We start from the raw sequence: 16,858 nt of genomic DNA, 5'->3' as shown, positions 1-16,858 counted from the left end.
TATCTCGGATATACTGATGAGATTTTCTAAATATTCTGTGGATTTGAGACATTACATTATTGAGGTGGTAGATTTTGTGTTAAAACACAATTATTTTATGTTTGGTAACAATTTTTATTTGCAGCGCACGGGTGCTTCAATGGGAGCAAAGTCATCACCAGCTCGGGCTAAGCTTTTGTTTTTTGGTGGGAGGAGCAGTTTATTTTTTCTGACACCAATCCATTTTCCACATGCCTCGCATTGTATGGGAGGTATGTAGACGATGTGTTCATCATTTGGTCGTCCGACCATCTGACCGTTGATGCATTCATGACATATATCAATAATAATCAGTTCAAACTTAAAGGGGTATTCCAGGCAAAACCTTTTTTTATATATATCAACTGGCTCCAGAAAGTTAAACAGATTTGTAAATTAGGGTAGAAAAACAGACATGGTGCACATCTACAATCTTGTATAATGATCTGATTGCTTCTCAGCATAATATCAAAAACTAACAGGTTGTTAGTATACATTTTTGATCAAAAAGTACAAGCCCACTCGCCACGTCAAGGCCACCTATCCAAAGTGGGTCCCTAACGTCCCTAGCATAAAATGGTGCAGCACCGGGCGGCGACCACCACCGCCGCGACGCCAATGCCCACGGGGGGGGGGGGGAACCACCCACTGGCAGAGCAGCCCCAATGCCACTCAAACCAGTCTATGGGCCGCACCCTCCCGCAGACACGGCACCACGGCAGCAACGGACACCGCACAGCACCACACCAGTGTGAACAGGGATGTAATAGTTCACTTACCATACTCTCCCAGTCAGACTGGGAGGCAGCTAGGAAAGAAATGGCCCATGTGCAGCTAACTACTGCTTATATAGGGTTGGGCTGAGGGGGTGGGGAAGAGTGCAGCACATGTTAAAACAAAGAAAAAGGAGGGGATAGAAATCACAGTGTGAATTCGGGTAGAAAAACAGACATGGTGCACATCTACAATCTTGTATAATGATCTGATTGCTTCTCAGCATAATATAAAAAACTAACAGGTTGTAAGTATACATTTTTGATCAAAAAGTACAAGCCCACTCGCCACGTCAAGGCCACCTATCCAGAGTGGGTCCCTAACGTCCCTAGCATAAAATGGCGCAGCACCGGACGGCGACCACCACCGCCGCGACGCCAATGCCCACAGGGGGGAACGACCCACTGGCAGAGCAGCCCCAATGCCACTCAAACCAGTCTATGGGCCGCACCCTCCCGCAGACACGGCGCCACGGCAGCAACGGACACCGCACAGCACCACACCAGTGTGAACAGGGATGTAATAGCTCACTTACCATACTCTCCCAGTCAGACTTTTTTTTTTTTTGAACATGTGCTGCACTCTTCCCCACCCCCTCAGCCCAAACCTATATAGGTGGTAATTAGCCACACTAGGGCCATTTCACTCCTAGCAGCCTCCCAGTCTGACTGGGAGAGCAAGGTAAGTGAGCCTTTACACCTTGTTCACACTGGTGTGGTGCGGGGCGGCGTCCGTTGCTGCCGTGGCGCTGTGTCTGCGGGCGGGTGCGGCCCATAGACTGGTTTGAGAGGCATTGGGGCCGCTCTGCCAGTGGGTCGCTCCCCCCCCCGTGGGCATCTGTGTCGCGGCGGTGGTGGTCGCTGCCCGGTGCTACGCCATTTTATGCTAGGGACGTTAGGGACCCACTCTGAATAGGTGGCCTTGACGTGGCGAGTGGGCTTGTACTTTTTGATCAAAAATGTATACTAACAACCTGTTAGTTTTTGATATTGTGCTGAGAAGCAACCAGATCATTATACAAGATTGTAGATGTGCGCTATGTCTGTATTCTACTCGAATTCATATTGAGATTTGTAAATTACTTCTATTAAAAAATCTTAACCCTTTCAGTACTTATGAGCTTCTGAAGTTAAGGTTGTTATTTTCTGTCTAAGTGCTCTTTGATGACACCTGTCTCGGGAAACGCCCAGTTTAGAAGAGGTTTGCTATGGGGATTTGCTTCTAAACTGGGCGTTGCCCGAGACAGGTGTCATCAGAGAGGACTTAGACAGAAAAAAACAACCTTAACTTCAGAAGGTCATAAGTACTGAAAGGATTAAGATTTTTTAATAGAAGTAATTTAAAAATCTGTTTAACTTTCTGGAGCCAGTTGATCTATAAAAAAAAGTTTTGGCCTGGAATACCCCTTTAAGTCCCAGGATGCCCTTGGTCCTAGTGGGGTTAAAAGGTCAAAAGATTAAAATATGTAAACTAAGAAGACACTGTGAAGTACGGGGATATACTCGGCAGGCCTGGAGAAATATTTTTCTAAAAGATGTTTTTATGTACTTGATATATTTCTAGGTGTATATTAATATATATATATATATATATATATATATATATATATGTCAAAGAAGAAAGCAGCACTCCTAAAGCGTGAGTAGGTGCCTCCAGCTAGGATCCGGGTCCAGGATCCTGCATACGTAGTTCCAAGGAAAATGCTGTGGCACTCAAGGTATGGTGAAAAAATGAAAACTATTTATTCATCCCAAATGTACAAAGAGCGACGTTTCAATGGTCTCACACCATCATTATCAAGTGGCTTCATAATGATGGTGTGAGACCATTGAAACGTCGCTCTTTGCACATTTGGGATGAATAAATAGTTTTCATTTTTTCACCATACCTTGAGTGCCACAGCATTTTCCTTGGAACTACGTATGCAGAATCCTGGACACGGACCCTAGCTGGAGGCACCTACTCACGCTTGGAACTATATATACATATATATATATATATATATATATATATATATATACACACACAAATCAAAAAATATGTTGCAGTCTCTTGTAATACCTTTTTTATTGGACTAACAGAATTTTGTAGAGACAAGCTTTCAGGATTCCTCCCTTTATCAAGTCCAATAGTCAAGGACTAATGATCAAAGGACTTTATAAATTATCAGGGAGGAATCCCAAAAGTTTGTCTCTACAAAATTCTGTTAGTCCAATAAAAAAGGTATTACAATCTGCATCACTGGACTAATATGGCTACTCACATTTACTATACAGATATACACATACCTGAAGATGGTTTAGAACCCTGTGATGTCACACATGCTTGTGATGATGTCACCGTAAGCTGTACAAGGAGGTGCGCGCCGGCTGCAGTCTCTTCAGTGTGTTTTGCATTCACAACCTGTGGTGCAAAGTGTTTGTTAGAGAGTTTCTATTTGCGATAGAGAATTCAAGATTTTGACCGTTCCTTGTCTGAAGAGAGAACCACAAGGTAAGTCTCAGCCTCTTCTATTCATACATACACAGGGCTTTTTGTTTGACAGTTTTTTTTATTGCTGTTGCTTTTTTTTTTTTAGCAAAAAAAAAACAAGAAATTAATTTCCAAAAGAAATAACAAAAGTTATATTTCTCATAGCATTGTGACAATACTTGGCTTAGGCATTAACTCCTTGGGGACGAAGGGCGTATGCATACGCCCTCGCGTCCCGTCACTTAAGGACGGAGGGCGTATCCGGGCAAATCGGGTCACTGGTGACCCGATCTCCCGGAAAATAAGACTGCTCGGAGCTGTCAGAGACAGCTCCGACCAGCCTAAAGCATAGGAGCGAGGTGGCAATGTTGCCACCCCCTCCTATTCCCTGCCATTGGTTGGTCAGGCTGACCACCAATGGCAGGAGGGGTGCGGGGGGTTACAGTTCATTTCCCCCCGCTCTGCGCACCGATCGAAGTTGGTACAGAGCGGGGGGAAAGCGGGGGGAACTCCCAGCATGCCCAGACAGTCAGGGATGCTGGGCGTGTAGTTCTGCAATATATGGCCCTTCAGATGTTGCAGAACTACAACTCCCAGCATGCCTGGACAGTCTGGGCATACTTGGAGTTGTAGTTTTGCAACATCTGGAGGGCTACAGTTTGGAGACCACTGTTCTAACCCAGTTGTTGCATAACTACAACTCCTAGCATGCCCAGACTGTCCAGGCATGCTGGGAGTTGTAGTTCGGCAACATCTGAAGGGCCAGATATTGCAGAACTACACGTCCAGTATCCCTGACTGTACGGGCATGCTGAGAATTGTAGTTTTGCAACAGCTGTAGGCACACTGGTTGGGAAACACTGAGCTAGAGTCTGTTTCCTAACTCAGTGATTCCAACCCGTGTGCCTCCAGCTGTTGCAAAACTACAACTCCCAGAGTGCACTGACAGACCGTACATGCTGGGAGTTGTAGTCTTGCAACAGCTGGAGGCACATGGGTTGGAATCACTAAGCTAGAGTCTGTTTTCTAACTCAGTGGTTCCCCACCAGTGTGCCTACCGCTGTTGTAAAACTACAACTCCCAGCATGTACGGTCTGTCAGTGCATTCTGGGAGTTGTCATTTTGCCACAGCTGAAGGTTTGGGGTCCCTTGGGGCGCTCCCCACCCCCCCCATGTGAATGTACAGGGTACATTCACACGGGCGGGTTTACAGTGGGTTTCCTTCAAGGAAACTTACTGTGAACCCCTGCCTGTGTGAATGTACCCAAAAAACACTACACTAACAAATAATAAAAAGTAAAACACTACACATACACCCCCTTACACGTCGCCCCCCCCCCCAATAAAAATGAAAAACGTCTCCCCCCCAATAAAAATGAAAAACGTCTCATACGGCAGTGTTTCCTAAACGGCGCCTCCAGCTGTGGCAAAACCACAACTCCCAGTGTTGCCGGACAGCCATAGACTGTCCTGGCAGGCTGGGAGTCTTGCAACAGCTGGAGGCACCCTGTGGGAGACACTGCTGTAGGGTTTTGGTGGAGACAAGCCCCATCCTTGTTACCGGGTCCACCCCTACAGCAAATTCCTTATTCAGGCCTCAAATGCGCATGGCGCTCTCTCACTTCAGAGCCCTGTCGTATTTCAAGGCAACAGTTTAGGGCCACATATGGGGTATCTCCGCACTCGGGAGAAATTGCGTTACAAATTTTGGGGGGATTTTTCTCCCATTACCCTTTGTAGAAATGGTAAATTTGGGGAAAAAACCTGCACTTTAGTGAAAAAATTTTTTTTTTCATTTACACATCTGAATTTAACGAAAAGTCGTCAAACACCTGTGGGGTGTTAAGGCTCACCGGACCCCTTGTTACGTGCTTTGAGGGGTGTAGTTTCCAAAATAGTATGCCATGTGTTTTTTTTTTTGCTGTTCTGGCACCATAGGGGCTTCCTAAATGCGACATGCCCCCAAAAACCATTTCAGCAAAACTCACTCTCCAAAATTCCATTGTGGCTCCTTCCATTCTGAGCACACTACTGCGCCGGCCGAACACTTGACATACACATATGAGGTATTTCCTTACTCGAGAGAAATTGGGTTACAAATTTTTGGGGGACTTTTTCTCCTTTTATCCCTTGTAAAATTTCAAAAACTGGGTCTACAAGAACATGCGAGTGTAAAAAATTAAGATTTTGAATTTTCTCCTTCACTTTGCTGCTATTCCTGTGAAACACCTAAAGGGTTAACAAACTTACTGAATATCATTTTGAATACTTTGAGGGGTGCAGTTTTTATAATGGGGTAATTTAGGGGTATTTCTAATATGAAGACCCTTCAAATCCACTTCAAAACTGAACTGGCCCCTAAAAAATTCAGATTTTGAAAATTTTGTGAAAAATTTGAAAATTGCTTCTGAACTTTGAAGCCCTCTGATGTTTTCCAAAAGTAAAAACATGTCAACTTTATGATGCAAACATAAAGTAGACATATTGTATATGTGAATCAAAATATTATTTATTTAGAATGTTTATTTTCCTTACAAGCAGAGAGCTTCAAAGTTAGAAAAATGCAAAATTTTCAATTTTTTCATCAAATTTTGGAATTTTTCACCAAGAAATTATGCAAGTATCGACAAAAATTTACCACTAACATAAAGTAGAATATGTCACGAAAAAACAATCTCGGAATCAGAATGAAAAGTAAAAGCATCCCAGAGTTATTAATGCTTAAAGTGACAGTGGTCAGAATTGCAAAAAATGCTCCCGTCCTTAGGGTTATAATGGGCTCCGTCCCCAAGGAGTTAAACATAATAAAACGCACAGATAGTATCATGACCAGAGCTTTTTCTTGCAAAACTGCTAAAATGCAATTATGCCCAAAAAAGCCCCCAAGAAAAAGAGTCCTAATTCATGAAGTTCTAAAAGATATAAGTCTATGAGAAAGATTTGGTGGTGTAGTAAAAGAATAACAGAAAGATTAGGGCAGAAATATAATAGTATATAATAGAATTCTGTGTGTACTAACAATAGAAATACTCTGGGTACTCCGAAAGGGAACATTTTCAAATCAACTAGTGGCAGAAAGTCATATAGGGGATGGATAGATCCCAATGAGGTGGGGTAGGTTCATTATTAGTAAATGTATATAGCAGGATAGCCCAATTGTATCTGCAGTATGAAGTTCACATGGCCCAGTGACCATACAGCCAAGCCCTTATAATCCGCCATTACTAGGACAGATTCAGGGTTATCAGATATTACTATGACCGGAGAGGTTCAGGTTTATCAGATATTACTAGGACCGGACAGGTTCAGGGTTATCAGATATTACTAGGACTGGACAGGTTCAGGGTTATCAGATATTACTAGGACCGGACAGGTTTAGGGTTATCAGTTATTACTAGGACCGGACAGGTTCAGGGTTATCAGATATTACTAGGACCGGACAGAATCAGGGTTATCAGATATTACTAGGACAGATTCAGGGTTATCAGATATTACTATGACCGGAGAGGTTCAGGGTTATCAGATATTACTAGGACCGGACAGGTTCAGGGTTATCAGATATTACTAGGACCGGACAGGTTCAGGTTTATCAGATATTACTAGGACCGGACAGGTTCAGGGTTATCGGATATTACTAGGACCGGACAGGTTCAGGGTTATCGGATATTACAATGACCGGAGAGGTTCAGGTTTATCAGATATTACTAGGACTGGACAGGTTCAGGGTAATCAGATATTACTAGGACCGGAGAGGATCAGGGTTATCAGATATTACTAGGACCGGACAGGTTCAGGGTTATCAGATATTACTAGGACCGGACAGGTTCAGGGTTATCAGATATTACTAGGACCGGACAGGTTCAGGGTTATCAGATATTACTAGGACCGGACAGGTTCAGGGTTATCAGATATTACTAGGACCGGACAGGTTCAGGGTTATCAGATATTACTAGGACCGGACAGGTTCAGGGTTATCAGATATTACTAGGACCAGACAGGTTCAGGGTTATCAGATATTACTAGGACCGGACAAGTTCAGGGTTATCAGATATTACTAGGACTGGACAGGTTCAGGGTTATCAGATATTACTAGGACCGGACACTTTTAGGGTTATCAGTTATTACTAGGACCGGACAGGTTCAGGGTTATCAGATATTACTAGGACCGGATAGGTTCAGGGTTATCAGATATTACTAGGACCGGACAGGTTCAGGGTTATCAAACATTGGTAACCTCAGGGAAGACGTCTCCATATAAAACACTTATAGAGAAGCGTCTTCTTCTGAGGCTGCCATGGTCTTAGTGTTATCTTGTGGTTCTGTGCTGGACATTTCTGCTCTGTATGAAGGATCTATTGTATAATGATAGGAATGATGACATGTTGTCTAATGTGTTCACTTACTCTCTCTCTCTAGTGTTTTCAGGCTCTGACCTGTGACCATGGCCTCTCCACAAGACCCATTGCTGAAGGAGGAGGAAGAAGCAATGGAGGACCATAGTGATATGGATGTAGAAAAGGGCGATATCCCAGAGAGGCAGAACCTGCCATCTCTAAGCGTGATGTCCACCGCACGTTCCATCATCACCATAGTGATCCTCGCCTTTGTTAATTTGCTCATCTATGCAAATCGCTCCAGTGTGGCGGGGGTGCTGCCTTATATACAGAAAGCATATGACACCAATGCTAGTCTGTCCGGCTTATTGAATACATTGTTCATTGGAAGCTACGTGCTGGTCGCACCAATTGCCGGATATTTGGGCGACCACTGTAATAAGAAATATACTGTTTGCGCAGGAGTCATCGTTTGGCTGAGCATGACACTTACCCTGTCATTCATCCCTGACGGGTATTTCCTGCTCTTCCTGCTGACGAGTGGACTGGTTGGGGCCGGAGAGGCGACTTTCTGCACCATCGCCCCCTCCATCATTGCAGACCTTTTTACAAGTGACCAGCGGACCCGCATGCTGAACGTGTTTTACTCAGTCATACCTGTAGGCTGCGGACTAGGATACATCATCGGGCCCAAAGTGACTGATGCAGCAAGGGGCGATTGGCACTGGGCATTTCGGGTCACCCCTGGCCTGGGCCTCATAGCTGTGGCTTTGATGATTTTGGTCACAAAGGAGCTTCCAAGAACGACTACAAATGGGAAGAAGAACAACAAATCCCAGAAGTTTGCCAAATGGGCGACAGATCTGAAAAAACTATTTAAAAATCGAAGCTTCATGTTAACCACCATGGGATCGACGGCTGTATCCTTCATAGTGGGAGCCATAGGTGTATGGGGTCCGTCATACCTGACCCACGCACGAACACTCCTACAAGAGAAGGACCCTTGCAGTGCTGAACCGTGTGACTATCACGACATCCTAATATTTGGTGTGGTTACAGTCGTTTCCGGCATTCTGGGAGTTGTAGCAGGGACGGAGATAAGTAAAATATATCGCAAATCCAACCCACGGGCGGACCCGCTTGTGTGTGGATGCGCGATGATGCTCTCCGCCCCTTTTCTTCTGTTGGCATTGACTTTTGGCAACATCAGCCTCGTTGCCACCAACATCTTCATCTTCATCGGAGAGACGCTTCTGTCAGTAAATTTCACCCTCATATCTGACATTATACTTAAAGTAGTAACTCCGTGGAGGAGATCTTCAGCCCTGGCCGTGCAGATGACAATCTATCACCTCCTAGGTGACGCCGGCAGCCCGTACCTCATCGGCTTGATATCTGACACCTACGAGCGAGGATATGCCAAATCCCCTCTTCTGAAATACCGCAGCCTGGAGTATGCCCTCATGACCTGCACCATAATGGCAGTCATCGGAGGGGCCTTCTTCATGGCCACGGCCCTATATATAGAGAGGGACGAAAAAGAAGCAGAGATGGAATCAGAACCTCCGTCATCCTCCTCCTCCTCACTGCTTCCTGCCGATGAGGACCGCGCTTCAGACTGAGGAAAAGTCATTGCTTACCTTTATCTCGTTTACTTCATTAAAAAAAATTAAGAAAAAAATAACTGCATTTGTTCTATGTTCCACTTTACCCCTTATTCTCTACCCAGGGGCGGACACAGACAACAGAGGGCCCTTGTGCAAAGAATGTGCCTGTGCCCCCCCCCCCCTAACATCAATTGTTCAGCACCCCCCCCCCCTTCATGTGTCACTTACTCAGGTGGACCCCCATATGTCACTTGCTGTATAAGTTTCTAATTATTTATTAAGGCCTCCCATATGCCGCAGCTCATTCAAGCCCCCCGCATTAGGTAGCATAGATTCCCAACATTAGGTAGCATAGATTCCCCACATTAGGTAGCATAGTTTCCTCACATTAGGTAGCATAGTTTACCCACATTAGGTAGCATAGATTCCCTACATTAGGTAGCAGTTTGCCCACATTAGGTAGCATAGTTTGCCCACATTAGGTAGCATAGTTTCCCCACATTAGGTAGCATAGTTTCCCCACATTAGGTAGCATAGTTTCCCCACAATAGGTAGCACAGATTCCCCACATTAGGTAACATAGTTTCCCCACATTAGGTAGCATAGTTTCCCCACATTAGGTAGCACAGATTCCCCACATTAGGTAAAATAGTTTCCCCACATTAGGTAGCATAGTTTCCCCACATTAGGTAGCACAGATTCCCCACATCAGGTAACATAGTTTCCCCACATTAGGTAACATAGTTTCCCCACATTAGGTAGCATAGTTTGCCCACATTAGGTAGCACAGATTCCCCACATTAGGTAACATAGTTTCCACACATTAGGTAGCATAGTTTCCCCACATTAGGTAACATAGTTTCCCCACATTAGGTAGCATAGCTTCCCCACATTAGGTAGCATACTTTCCCCACATTAGGAAGCATAGTTTCCCCACATTAGGTAGCACAGATTCCCCACATTAGGTAACATAGTATCCCCACATTAGGTAGCATAGATTCCTCACATTAGGTAGCCATAGCCCCTCCAAACACACAGACAGACACAGACACACACAGAGACACACTTATCTGCCCTGCACAGCGCTTCTCCTCTCCGGCAGCAGCCTGACGAGTGACGTCCTCCTGAGCGGGTCTGCAGAAGTACGTCACTTGTGCGACGTCCCTCGTCAGACCCCGGTCGGCCGGAGGCAGACTCACTGGCTAAAGTGCCCGCTGCACTATTATACCCCGCAGCTGCTTTACAACAGTGAGCAGCAGCGGCGCCAACCCTACCATAAACCTACTAGGCACAAAAAAAAAGGGGGCAGCAAAATGCCACCCCTTAAAAGTGCCACCTGGGACTTATGGTCCCACCGGGTCCCATGGTAGGGCCGACCAGAGGCGGCTCTAGACTTTATGAGGCCTTAGGCGAAACTTGAACATGAGGCCCTGCTTTATTTTCTGCTGAAATTACATGGTGGTCCGGCTGTGAGATGGTTATACTGTGACATCACTGTGTATTATCCCTGTACTGTGACATCACTGTGTATTATCTCTGTACTGTGCCATCACTCTGTGTATTATCCCTGTAATGTGACATCACTGTGTATGAACTCGGTAGTGTGCCATCACTGTGTATTATCCCTGTACTGTGACGTCACTGTGTATTATCTCTGTACTGTGCCATCACTCTGTGTATTATCCCTGTACTGTGACATCACTGTGTGTATTATCCCTGTACTGTGACATCACTGTGTATTATCCCTGTACTGTGACATCACTGTGTGTATTATCCCTGTAATGTGACATCACTGTGTATTATCCCTGCACTGTGACATCACTCTGTATATTATCCCTGTACTGTGATATCACTCTGTATATTATCCCTGTACTGTGACATCACTGTGTGTATTATCCCTGTACTGTGACATCACTGTGTGTATTATCCCTGTACTGTGACATCACTGTGTATTATCCCTGTACTGTGACATCACTGTGTATTATCCCTGTACTGTGACATCACTCTGTATATTATCCCTGTACTGTGACATCACTCTGTATATTTTCCCTGTACTGTGACATCACTGTGTATTATTCCTGTACTGTGACATCACTGTGTATTATTCCTGTACTGTGACATCACTGTGTGTATTATCCCTGTACTGTGACATCACTGTGTATTATCCCTGTACTGTGACGTCACTGTGTATTATCCCTGTACTGTGACGTCACTGTGTATTATCCCTGTACTGTGACGTCACTGTGTATTATCCCTGTAGTATGACATCACTGTGTATATTATCCCTCCCTGTACTGTGACATCACTGTGTGTATTATCTCTGTACTGTGACATCACTGTGTGTATTATCCCTGTACTGTGACATCACTGTGTATTATCCCTGTATTGTGACATCACTGTGTATTATCTCTGTACTGTGACATCACTGTGTATTATTCCTGTACTGTGACATCACTGTGTATTATTCCTGTACTGTGACATCACTGTGTATTATTCCTGTACTGTGACATCACTGTGTGTATTATCTCTGTACTGTGACATCACTGTGTATTATCCCTGTACTGTGACGTCACTGTGTATTATCCCTGTACTGTGACGTCACTGTGTATTATCCCTGTACTGTGACGTCACTGTGTATTATCCCTGTAGTATGACATCACTGTGTATATTATCCCTCCCTGTACTGTGACATCACTGTGTGTATTATCTCTGTACTGTGACATCACTGTGTGTATTATCCCTGTACTGTGACATCACTGTGTATTATCCCTGTACTGTGACATCACTGTGTATTATCTCTGTACTGTGACATCACTGTGTATTATCCCTGTACTGTGACATCACTCTGTATATTATCCCTGTACTGTGACATCACTCTGTATATTATCCCTGTACTGTGACATCACTGTGTATTATTCCTGTACTGTGACATCACTGTGTATTATTCCTGTACTGTGACATCACTGTGTATTATTCCTGTACTGTGACATCACTATGTGTATTATCTCTGTACTGTGACATCACTGTGTATTATCCCTGTACTGTGACGTCACTGTGTATTATCCCTGTACTGTGACATCACTGTGTATTATCCCTGTACTGTGACGTCACTGTGTATTATCCCTGTAGTATGACATCACTGTGTATATTATCCCTCCCTGTACTGTGACATCACTGTGTGTATTATCTCTGTACTGTGACATCACTGTGTATTATCCCTGTACTGTGACATCACTGTGTATATTATCCCTGTACTGTGACATCACTGTGTATTATCCCTGTACTGTGACATCACTGTGTATTATGCCTGTACTGTGACATCACTGTGTATTATCCCTGTACTGTGACATCACTGTGTATATTATCCCTGTACTGTGACATCACTGTGTATATTATCCCTGTACTGTGACATCACTGTGTGTATTATCCCTGTACTGTGACATCACTGTGTATATTATCCCTGTACTGTGACATCACTGTGTGTATTATCCCTGTACTGTGACATCACTGTGTATATTATCCCTGTACTGTGACATCACTGTGTGTATTATCCCTGTACTGTGACCTCACTCTGTGTATTATCCCTGTACTGTGACATCACTGTGTGTATTATCTCTGTACTGTGACATCACTGTGTGTATTATCCCTGTACTGTGACATCACTGTGTATTATCCCTGTACTGTGACATCACTCTGTATATTATCCCTGTACTGTGACATCACTCTGTATATTATCCCTGTACTGTGACATCACTGTGTATTATTCCTGTACTGTGACATCACTGTGTATTATCCCTGTACTGTGACGTCACTGTGTATTATCTCTGTACTGTGCCATCACTCTGTGTATTATCCCTGTACTGTGACATCACTGTGTGTATTATCCCTGTACTGTGACATCACTGTGTATTATCCCTGTACTGTGACATCACTGTGTATTATCCCTGTACTGTGACATCACTGTGTATTATGCCTGTACTGTGACATCACTGTGTATTGTCCCTGTACTGTGACATCACTGTGTGTATTATCCCTGTACTGTGACATCACTCTGTATATTATCCCTGTACTGTGACATCACTGTGTGTATTATCCCTGTACTGTGACATCACTGTGTATTATTCCTGTACTGTGACATCACTGTGTATTATCTCTGTACTGTGACATCACTGTGTATTATCTCTGTACTGTGCCATCACTCTGTGTATTATCCCTGTACTGTGACATCACTGTGTATTATCCCTGTACTGTGACATCACTGTGTATTATCCCTGTACTGCGACATCACTGTGTGTATTATCCCTGTACTGTGACATCACTGTGTATTGTCCCTGTACTGTGACATCACTGTGTGTATTATCCCTGTACTGTGACATCACTCTGTATATTATCCCTGTACTGTGACATCACTGTGTGTATTATCCCTGTACTGTGACATCACTGTGTATTATCCCTGTACTGTGACATCACTGTGTATTATCTCTGTACTGTGACATCACTGTGTATTATCCCTGTACTGTGACATCACTCTGTATATTATCCCTGTACTGTGACATCACTCTGTATATTATCCCTGTACTGTGACATCACTGTGTGTATTATCCCTGTACTGTGACATCACTGTGTATTATCCCTGTACTGTGACATCACTGTGTATTATCTCTGTACTGTGACATCACTGTGTATTATCCCTGTACTGTGACATCACTCTGTATATTATCCCTGTACTGTGACATCACTGTGTATTATCCATGTACTGTGACATCACTCTGTATATTATCCCTGTACTGTGACATGACTGTGTGTATTATCCCTGTACTGTGACATCACTGTGTGTATTCTCCCTGTACTGTGACATCACTGTGTATTATCCCTGTACTGTGACATCACTGTGTATTATCTCTGTACTGTGACATCACTGTGTATTATCCATGTACTGTGACATCACTGTGTATTATCCCTGTACTGTGACATCACTCTGTATATTATCCCTGTACTGTGACATCACTGTGTATTATCTCTGTACTGTGACATCACTGTGTATTATCCATGTACTGTGACATCACTCTGTATATTATCCCTGTACTGTGGCATCACTGTATATTATCCCTGTACTGTGACATCACTGTGTATTATCCCTGTACTGTGACATCACTCTGTATATTATCCCTGTACTGTGACATCACTGTGTATTATTCCTGTACTGTGACATCACTCTGTATTATCCATGTACTGTGACATCACTCTGTATATTATCCCTGTACTGTGACATCACTGTGTATTATCCCTGTACTGTGACATCACTCTGTATATTATCCTTGTACTGTGACATCACTCTGTATATTATCCCTGTACTGTGACATCACTGTGTATTATCTCTGTACTGTGACATCACTGTGTATTATCCATGTACTGTGACATCACTCTGTATATTATCCCTGTACTGTGACATCACTCTGTATATTATCCCTGTACTGTGACATCACTGTGTATTATTCCTGTACTGTGACATCACTGTGTATTATTCCTGTACTGTGACATCACTCTGTATATCATCCCTGTACTGTGACCTCACTCTGTGTATTATCCCTGTACTGTGACATCACTGTGTGTATTATCTCTGTACTGTGACATCACTGTGTGTATTATCCCTGTACTGTGACATCACTGTGTATTATCCCTGTACTGTGACATCACTCTGTATATTATCCCTGTACTGTGACATCACTCTGTATATTATCCCTGTACTGTGACATCACTGTGTATTATTCCTGTACTGTGACATCACTGTGTATTATCCCTGTACTGTGACATCACTGTGTGTTTTATCCCTGTACTGTGACATCACTGTGTATTATCCCTGTACTGTGACATCACTGTGTATTATCCCTGTACTATGACATCACTGTGTATATTATCCCTCCCTGTACTGTGACATCACTGTGTGTATTATCTCTGTACTGTGACATCACTATGTGTATTATCCCTGTACTGTTACATCACTGTGTATTATCCCTGTACTGTGACATCACTGTGTATATTATCCCTGTACTGTGACATCACTGTGTATTATCCCTGTACTGTGACATCACTGTGTGTATTATCCCTGTACTGTGACATCATGGTGTATATTATCCCTGTACTGTGACATCACTGTGTATTATCCCTGTACTGTGACATCACTGTGTATATTATCTCTGAACTATAACATCACTGTGTGTTATCCCTGTACTGTGACATCACTGTGTATATTATCTCTGAACTATAACATCACTGTGTTATCTCTATACTGCAACATCACTGTTGATACTTACACTACACTGTGACATCACTGTATATATTATGCCTGTATACCCTAATGCCACTGTACATATTTACCTTGCACTGCGAGTGACAATACAGGGTACATATGCACAGTGACATCACAGTTCAGAGTTAATATAAACAGTAATGTCTCTGTACAGGGACAATAAACAGTTTTGCCACTACAGGGTTAATAAACGCAGTGTTGTCACAGTAGAGGGTAACTATACAGTGATGTCATTGTACCGGGAAAATATACACAGTGAAGTCAGCATTCAAGAATAATAAACTGTGATGTCACTACAGGGTTGTTATACACAGTGACATCAAATTACAGGATGAAGCACAGTGATGTCACAGTTTATTATGAAGCGCAGTGATGTCAGTTTATTATGAAGCACAGTGATGTCACAGTTTATTATGAAGCACAGTGATGTCACAGTTTATTATAAAGCACAGTGATGTCAGTTTATTATGAAGCACAGTGATGTCACAGTTTATTATGAAGCACAGTGATGTCACAGTTTATTATGAAGCACAGTGATGTCACAGTTTATTATGAAGCACAGTGATGTCACAGTTTATTATGAAGCACAGTGATGTCACAGTTTATTATGAAGCACAGTGATGTCACAGTTTATTATGAAGCACAGTGATGTCACAGTTTATTATGAAGCACAGTGATGTCACAGTTTATTATGAAGCACAGTGATGTCACAGTCTATTATGAAGCACAGTGATGTCACAGTCTATGATGAAGCACAGTGATGTCACAGTTTATGATGAAGCACAGTGATGTCACAGTCTATTATGAAGCACAGTGATGTCACAGTTTATTATGAAGCACAGTGATGTCACAGTTTATTATGAAGCACAGGGATGTCACAGTTTATTATGATGCCCAGTGACGTCACAGTTTATTATGAAGCACAGTGACGTCACAGTTTATTATGAAGCACAGTGACGTCACAGTTTATTATGAAGCACAGTGATGTCACAGTTTATTATGAAGCACAGTGACGTCACAGTTCATTATGAAGCACAGTGACGTCACAGTTTATTATGAAGCACAGTGATGTCACAGTTTATTATGAAGCACAGTGATGTCACAGTTTATTATGAAGCACAGTGATGTCACAGTCTATTATGAAGCACAGTGATGTCACAGTCTATTATGAAGCACAGTGATGTCACAGTTTATGATGAAGCACAGTGATGTCACAGTCTATTATGAAGCACAGTGATGTCACAGTTTATTATGAAGCACAGTGATGTCACAGTTTATTATGATGCCCAGTGACGTCACAGTTTATTATGAAGCACAGTGACGTCACAGTTTATTATGAAGCA

General features: G+C 43.1%; 1 protein-coding gene across 1 annotated transcript; it reads left to right on the top strand.

Moving 5' to 3' along the window:
• The first annotated feature begins 3,188 nt into the window (after positions 1-3,188).
• On the top strand, positions 3,189-9,281 carry LOC130357818 (protein spinster homolog 1-like). The gene is made up of 2 exons (XM_056560547.1): positions 3,189-3,285; positions 7,681-9,281. Exon 2 carries the CDS (start codon positions 7,706-7,708, stop codon positions 9,218-9,220), a length of 1,515 nt encoding a protein of 504 aa, XP_056416522.1. The 5' UTR covers positions 3,189-3,285; positions 7,681-7,705; the 3' UTR covers positions 9,221-9,281.
• Positions 9,282-16,858: the final 7,577 nt, after the last annotated feature.

The sequence above is a fragment of the Hyla sarda genome, chromosome 2, assembly GCF_029499605.1.
Source record: "Hyla sarda isolate aHylSar1 chromosome 2, aHylSar1.hap1, whole genome shotgun sequence".
In the NCBI taxonomy this organism is placed as follows: Eukaryota; Metazoa; Chordata; class Amphibia; order Anura; family Hylidae; genus Hyla; species Hyla sarda.
This window is presented reverse-complemented; position numbering and strand designations above follow the sequence as displayed.

Coding starts and splice junctions, on each gene's coding strand:
- LOC130357818 (XM_056560547.1), top strand. CDS start 7,706: ATGGCCTCTCCACAAGACCCATTGCTGAAGGAGGAGGAAGAAGCAATG.